This window comes from Puntigrus tetrazona, chromosome 24, assembly GCF_018831695.1.
Source record: "Puntigrus tetrazona isolate hp1 chromosome 24, ASM1883169v1, whole genome shotgun sequence".
Taxonomy (NCBI): domain Eukaryota; kingdom Metazoa; phylum Chordata; class Actinopteri; order Cypriniformes; family Cyprinidae; genus Puntigrus; species Puntigrus tetrazona.
This window is the reverse complement of record NC_056722.1, coordinates 12733230-12741845: the sequence shown is the minus strand read 5'-3', so window position 1 is coordinate 12741845 and position 8616 is coordinate 12733230. Positions and strand designations below refer to the sequence as shown.

Below are 8616 nucleotides of genomic sequence, written 5' to 3'. Positions count from 1 at the left end.
TGCTTTATTATATTTGACTTTTCTGTGCAGAAAAATCATTTCATATACAGTAGTATTATATATCCTTTGCCTTGTCGAGTGAAAAGCATGACTGATGAAACAGAAACATGCAGAACAGACTAATTCTTAGATAAAATCAGGGAAGTAATTGCTTCCACTGTATTTGTGACCAGACATTATTACAAACATTTAGCACAAAACACACAATGGCCATAAAACCTTATAGCATGAACCAAAAGCCATTTAAATCTGTTTTAATGCACCTATCAATGAAAAAGAACTGTGTCTACTTTTCAAACAGCACCACTTCTTATGATTTCAAAAAAGTGCTTCTTGTGCAACAATCATCAAACTGTTACACACAGTATATATAAGCCGAATGTGTTCATAAGTAATGCCGAATGAGTCTCAGTAGCTGTCTCAAGACATGAGAAGTCTCCTTTTAAAATAAGTGAAGGCCAGGTAAGTGGCGCCCCTATCAAGCCAGCCAATAAAGTGGCACCAACAAAGCTGGAGCCTTTTCTTTTGCCACCCTGAATCTGTGGGCAGCCATACGGCAGATATGAGGATGTTGTTGACATGCCCAGCACTCTGCGGAAAAGCTTGGTCAGGTTCAGGACACGCTCATATCGTCTCCAGGTTGACCAGTCCCATTTCCCCAGTAGCGTAGGACAGACCCAGGAACTTGAGGCGGTGAAGTGTGACAGCGAGAAAGCGTCTGCAATACTAAAGAAGTCACCACAGAGCCAGGCCTGCTGACTGCCCTCTTCTGGAAAGATGATAAGTGAAGACAGATTTTTAAAAAACATAAGTAGCAATGAAGCGTATTAAATGAAAACTGTTTCTTAAATGCATCTTTATAATTTTACTGTAAACATTTTATGTTACTTATTTATTTAGTTATTTGCAGTTTTATTTTTGCTTTTATTACGATAACAGTGTAGGGTAGACAAGTGGGAAGAGGCTCCAAGTTGTAAAGTTGTAAAGTGCATCATACATAAAGATATCAATCAATCACTTTTATTTATACAGCACTTATAGCGATACAGATTGCATCAAAGCACTGGATCAGTTCTGGTTATCCCTGAAATGAGTCGTTTTTAAAACAAATCCCAAAGCTGTTTCCGTTGACATCAACATGGAACATTAGCCTATTGCCATCCCACTTTCTGGTCTTTTAAGCGCCTTGGTCTGAGATGAAAATGCTAATTCATTCTTTGCCACTGAAATTGGTGCCGCTTATGGAGTGGTAAAACTGTGGTTTCCCTAATGCTTGCCCGCTTTATCAGGCATTACAGGCATGAGGAAATTAAATTAGACCAATCAGACTAATCACCATAAAAAGCAGCATCAGGCAAGGTAAGGTTTAATCATTGAGTGAATTATTTAAGAGTTGTTGAGCAAATAAGGTAAAAAGACAATGAAAGTGTTTTTGACTTTGCATGCATATCAACCGTTAAGCTGAGGCCTCCCAAAACCAGAAGTCAGATCTTTCATTACCCATAATAGAGATGAAATTACATACTTCTTGCTGATGTGCTGGACTTGTATAGTTCTACAGTTTGAGATATAATTGTGTTACAGAATAAATGTCAAAATTTAAGATGATTTTTAAAACTTATTTATCATTAGTGAACAGGCCATTTTTAAAGTTGTTGAGGTTTTTTTTTTCATGTGTGCAATGCATGGTTAAAAACCTAAGGCCATGTTTTTAGGTTTTCTCAGCTATAATTAATAATAGTACTTCCTTTTTAAAATTAGTTTGTTCACTAAATGCAAAATACTTCATGCTGCAGTACATTCTTCAAGACAACTAATAATTTCTTGTTCAGCAAATTTCCATTAGTAAGTAATAATAAATGTATTTATTTTTGACAGCTGTAATATTATAAGACACTTGACATAGCATAGAGAGTGCGCTGTGCTATCTGTGTTTATCAAGGAAAAATCGTCCTACAAAGCAAAGATGTCAAGATACAGGCTTTAAAACTTCAGCGCAGAAACCTTTTTAACAGTGCGTTTATTGTTTAACAAAAACTTCTCCCACCTGGTGTCTCCTCAACCCTCCTCTGCAGCTTTCGGTCTCAACCAGTCCAGAACATTCTCAGTTCATCCAGGAGTTTCTTCAGGTATTTCATGTTATCATGGTCAAACAATTTACTCTAGAGACATTCAAAGGAATTTGAATCAATGTCTTGGCATTGCAAACAAGACTGTAATCTAAATTAAGTCGCATACTCAAAGGAGTAAAATAACTGAGATCATCTGAAAGTACTGCTGCTACTAGAGGAGATGCCAAGAGAAAGAATCACTGAAACTGAAAAGTTTACTTACTTTTAGGCGTCTCTGTTTTGCGATATAAGCATCTTTAAGATCGGGATTCTCCGCTGCTAGTTTCTTAAGCTCAGATTCTGTGTTTAAAATCTGTGCTATAAAACAGAAATTGATGTTAGAGGATAGTTCACACAAAATTTTCTCATAATTTACTGACCCATGGGTCAGGGGTGTCAATCTTGCCTCCAAGTCATCCAAGATGAGTTTTCTTCACTGGAATAGATTTCGAGAAATCACTTCCTCGCTAATGGATCCTCTGCGTAGAATGGGTGCCATCAAAATGAAGTTCAAACATCTGATAAAAACCATCACAACGATCCACAAGTAATCCAAAATGGCTCATAATTATATACACAAAGACATTTTATGTTTTATAACCGTTGCCTCAGCTAAAATACAAACAAATTTGCCATTATAGGTTTTGTCTTGAGAAGGCGACACTGGAGAAGTGATATTATGGATTATGGACCAGTATTTTAACCAGAAGCAATGTTTTAAAATCAAAATGTATCAATGATTGATTTGTTTCTTATAAACATGCAGATATTTTACCTCAAAAGATGTTAATTTGATGGACTGGAGTCATGCTGAGGTTTTTAATCAGCTGTTTAGACTCTCATTCTGGCAGCACCCATTCACTGCAGAGGATCACTGATAGCGAGTGGCGCAATGCTAAATTTCACCAAATCTGTTCCGATAAAACCCATTTACATCTCGGATGGCCTCAGGAACTCACAGTAACTGAAGGATCATATTAAGTTATTATGCTCAGTGCCCTTCTTACTGCAGAAAGGTGGGTGGTGGCGTAAGCTGGGATGTGGGAGTCTACTGTGATCTCTGGGTGGAGGATGCAGCCATGGGTGTGCGCATCCATCTGCAGGGAGTCCAGCAGCTCTCTGTAATGCTGAACTTCGATGATAGTATATGCTTCCTCTTCTGGGATCAGCTTTGGGGTGTGTTCTGATTTAGAGAGGGCACAAAGCACATCTACGGTATGCATTCGACCCACAGATGTAGCCGCATTCTCGTGAGCTGCTCTTCAGGAAAATATCTTATTTTGACTCACCTTCAGCGCCTCTCATGTTATCCACATTTCTGCACAGGCATGCTGAGCGTAACAGTACATGCAAACATAAATGCAACCAAATGAAAATAAGACAAATGCACTGAACAGACAAAAAAAAAATAAGAGAGAAACATGCGCCTGTAATACCAAACAATTCAGCTATTAAACACAATGGAAATCCAATTACATCTAATACAGAAATTAAGTGTTTAAAAATATGCTTTATTAAATATATATTCAGGTGCAGAGTTCATTAGTTTAGTCATACATTTATTGAACCCTCTGATAAACCGAAATTATTAAATCCCTAAAACAAAACTTAAGCTTTTTACTTTAAAAACAATAACATAAAATATTTCCAAACATTTATTTATATATATATATATATATATATATATATATATATATATACACGTCACGTATATGTCACATCTTTTGGACTCTTTTGTTGTTGTTTTTGTTTTGTATCATGTGCTCAATGTGCCTTCCTTCCTATTAATTGTATTATTGTCTTCAGCTGTGTCTAGTTTATTTAGTCAATTCGTTGTATATTTAAGTCCTGTGTGTTTGTAGTCACGTTTTGTCTGATAAATCGAGTCCATACGTGGTGTATATTCTGCCTGCTTGCCTATATTTATTTTGCCTGTTTATCGAAGATTAAAATCTGTTTAAGTTTATTTTACTTGTTGAAGTGCTCCTTTCGCTAAACCACACCCGTGACAATATGAAAGGTAGTACATTTAATAATTAATACGGTTTAATATTTTTTAAAAGCATCTTGCACCATCAAGGCTGCATTTATTTGGCTGAAAATACAGTAAAAACAGTAATATTGTGCAATTTAAAAACTTTTTTTATCTCTACTTTAAAATGTAATTACTTTATGAATTTTTAGCAGCACTTGCAGTATCACATAATACTCAGAAATCATTCTTGTATGCTGATTTGCTCACGCAACTATTTTCTATTATCAGTGCTCAGATGATTCCTATTATGTTTTGCTGATTAATATTTTTGTTTTAAACCTAAATACTAAATCGTGTTGATTTACGTTAATGAATAGAAAATTCAGTGAGCGGCGTTTATTTCTAAATGTTTTACTGTCACTTTTTTGATCAGTTTGATGCATCCTTGCTGAATAAAAATATTACCAGCAAATCAGCATGTTAAAATGCTGTATAACAGATCGTGTGACTTCAAAGACCTTCCAAATAATGCCAATTAACCTGAAAATTCAGCTTTGCCATCAGAAGAATACATTTTTAGTATGTATTTAAACAAGCAATTATTTTCAATTATAATCATATTTAAAATATTACTGTTTACTAATACAATAAATGCAGCCTTTTCACCTTGCAAAAAACCCAAACTTAAAATATAAGCAAAAAAAAAAAAAACAAAAAACATGTTAAAGGGACAGTCATATAGAACTGGTACTATTATAATTATTTCTAAGTGACATCACACCTGAATTATTAAAGAGATTGTAAATAAATGTAGATGAGGGTTCAACAACACACAAACCCTTCAATTGCTCTTGTATTTGTAGCATTTTATACTTGTAAAACAATACTGTTATTACACACAGCGTTGACCCAAAATCCGGCGTTTACCATCACAGAAGTTCTGCTCCAAATAGTCCATGATTTGTGTGGGAGTCTGACAGGCAGCGCTGTCATGGTGAACCAGCACAGGAACCTCTCCAGTGGAGGTTCAGGCGCGCATGAACCAGGGCTGGTTGTGTTCACTCAGAAGGCAGACTCATCATACTCCTCACACTGAAGACTCTTCTCAGCTATGGCCAGCCTCACCTGAGACAGAGACAATGTTCCTTTGTTTAAGTGCATTACAGAAAAACTGAGGTTATTTTGAAATCCTCATGCGTTTACGGAAACAACAGCAGGTTATGCTCTTGCTTCCACAATTCTACAATACCTTATGAATTCAGACGCCTGTGTTATGATTGCAGTAATTCAACACACTTGCGTCATTGGAAACTCATTAATAATGCGTAACTTTAGTGAGATAATTAACATGCATGCTGCCGATCAGCAATTGTTTGAGATGAATATAGGAATAACCCAAATGATGCTAAGTTTATTAAAATGTGTGAATGTCACAATCAAAACAACAGATCAGATGCTGCGTCCGCCTGATGCTCTCGGCCTGCATCCGCTAGCAACGTTGAATTATGGGATCGCTTACCTTTTGGGAGCTGAATGGCTGAGTCAGTGATACAAAATCAGTTTAGGCTCTTTGTTTTCCTTTCTCGACAACCTCGCGCCGCTGTCCGGTGACAGGGCATCCCATGTTAATAGAGGTTTCCTTCTCATCTGAGATTCACCGACGTTTTCCACCGCCATTTTATCAGATATTGGCTGCGTCTCAAAAATCTAGTTGACTTCGACGACATGTCTGTGCGTCGCGCGCTACGCAGCGTTCCGCGCATCAAACGCGCATCAGTGTTCGTTGAAATCACGGACGCGTGCCGCGTGTATTTCCACGACGCCCTGAAACTGGTAGATCCACGCGTCTGTGACATCAACTAATGCTGTCTTCGTAGTCAAGCACGCTGGGATTTAAGGAGCCACAGGCAGTGAGTCGAACAGCGCAGCCTCCGGTGAGTGGTACCCGACTTCAGTAAAGGACACACATCACAATCACGACATTTATATCATTTTTTTCAATTAAGGTGAAAATTTAATTCTTGCTGTTTGTAGTGATAAAAAAAACACTTCGTTTTTGTGTGTGAATATTACGTTTATGCATTTTTAATTGGAGTATAAAAAGCGCACTTTCAAACTAACCAACAGATGTCTCTGTAGACTACCTTCTCTATCAAATTACATTTCAGCCCTTTAAGACAAACTCGCTGCTATAACATGTAGATATTTTTTATTTCCTGTTGAGAAGATTGAAAATTTAGGCTAGGAGATTCGTTTTGTATAATATGCATAATCTTTCACACAATAAAAATACACTTCAAAAAAAAAAAAAAAAAAAAAAAAACTAATTTTTACTTAATGCTTACAAATAAATTGACAAATGATTTATTACACCCAAGTTTTAATTATATTGTAGCAGTACAATTTGATTCATCTATCAAATAAAATGGATGACAGGAACAAATCAAACAAATCAGGCATCAAACCTGAAACAAATAAAATAAGATAAATCAGTCATAGTATTTATATTGTTTTCATTTAATAGTCTTAAAGCCCCTCACTGTTCAAGACAAGAGAATATTCAAACTATGAATATAGGCTAATTAACCACAGTTAGGTGAGGGGACAAAAAGTTGTAGCCTACCTCACTGGCCATTTTGTAATGTTTGAATTCATTTAGATTAGTGTAGTTTATTATAAAGAAATGACCCTCTATGAGAGTGTTCGCTGGCCCCCTGGTATGTCCCAAGGTCTAAGGTGTAAAATAAAATAAAAGAACTTTCTAGAACAAAATGTGTAGATGTTGCTAATTGGCAAGCAAAGTTGTCCGGACAGTTAGAGGAATTTCAACAAATTGTCTACATTTTTACTCTTATATACTTTTAATGTACAGCTAATGCATCTTTTCAACTACCTTTCAAAGCAGATAATCTATTCATGACATTTTTTTAAATGAATGCCACAAAAAAGCAGTGATATTTTTATTATTAATATTAAAATGTGTATTATTTTATTAGCCTCATAAATTGCTTCTAAATATAACAGACACAACAGGTAATAAGTAACACATTGAATTAAAAGAAGGAATGAATGCAGAATTTTCTTGTCGTAAAGTTTGAAACATACATCATAGATCTCAGGTTTATATGAATATAGGTTTCAAATAATCTTCATTAAATAGAATAATTATAAATACAATGTATCGATTTATAATAGAATAATTAAAATGCAAAATGACAAAGAAATTCAGCTTAAATATTTCCAAAACATACTTACATAGGCAGTATTTTGTAGGATATTTTTATTATGTTTAACTTAGGCTATACCAAATTTGTTTAGCAAAATACTTAATAAAAAAATTAAAATAAATAATAATAATAATCATAATCATAATAATAATAATAATAATGAAGTTTAAAAAAACAGCTCAAGAAACAATTTGAAAAAAATGAAAAAGAAAAAATTTTACAATCTCTGAGACAGAGTTCGTTAGCCCACGGTGAAGAAATTGGTGGGCAGAGCCATAGTGGTGACGCACCACGATTGTGGCAGCTAGTTGCCGCCAGCGCCGCCTCGATCGCATGTATCTGCTCACACGCAGCTGCGAAAACGGAGAAGTCAGTGAAACGCAGCAGCAGTTCCAACAGAGTGCAGCCTTCAGTAACGATGCACTAAACCTGCCTCTTCATTCCTACTCTCACAGCCCAAACAGAAATGCCAACAACAACACCTCCGACATGACTCATTCTCCCCGGTTTTTAATCGTTGCTGCTGAACTTGGCTCAGGAAAAGAAGGTTTAATGAAAGAGAAAAGACGAGAGAAGAAAGCGCACGGCAGCATTCACCACTGTTTTATTTTCCATCCCTTTCTGAATGACGGAGCGGACGGTTCGACCTGACGATGGAGGCACTTACTGGCAGCGGATCGCGGGAGAGACGAAGGCTGGGCGCAGCATCTGCACAGGACCAAGGAGTCAAGGCAGTACGCGGAGTCCTGGTCCCACAGTTTCGAGATAGTCGAGGTCTACACTGGCCCAGCGGAGTGCGTACCAGGGCTACTGGTCGCGGGGCCAGCCGCCACAGGCTGGGTGTTGAGACCAGAAGTGGTTACCGCGGGGAGTGGGTCACGGGTTCAAGGTCGCTATGGAAGGGACAGCCCAGAGCGCAGCCACCTGCTAGATGCGATGGGACGTGTGATGGCTGAACACAGGATGGCTATGAGTCGAAACCACCAGGGATGGTGGTAAGTCGCTGCGGAAGTGTATGTTTAAGAATGTTTGTCGTGCAGCTGGAGACAAACGATTCTTCTTGTCGACGTCCATTAACGATTCTTTGCTTATACTGAAGAAATGTTTGAAAATAAGACCTTGCGGACATATAAATAGCCATATAAACAAATTAGCGGTGCGTTTGTTTGTAAAACAATTAACACTAACCGTGTATCACAGTTGCAGGCCGTATGCAAAATGTGGCCACGTATTTCATTGTTCAATAATCCACAGATGCAGCCAGAAAGGCATATATATCTTGAACAGCAACCAGTCAGTTACG

At 37.1% G+C, this 8616-nt stretch overlaps 1 protein-coding gene and 1 pseudogene across 1 annotated transcript in view; one reads left to right on the top strand and one right to left on the bottom strand.

Annotated features, from left to right (window-relative positions):
- Positions 1-368: 368 nt before the first annotated feature.
- Positions 369-5763, bottom strand: LOC122330094 (annotated as a pseudogene).
- A 1883-nt stretch (positions 5764-7646) lies between these two features.
- LOC122330206 (histone-lysine N-methyltransferase 2C-like) overlaps positions 7647-8616 on the top strand; it is a 111939-nt gene continuing 110969 nt past the window's right edge. Inside the window, exons 1-2 of the mRNA XM_043227069.1 lie at positions 7647-7860; positions 7987-8308. Coding sequence (XP_043083004.1) covers positions 7647-7860; positions 7987-8308 — 536 coding nt within the window. The remainder of the gene's footprint in view (positions 7861-7986; positions 8309-8616) is intronic.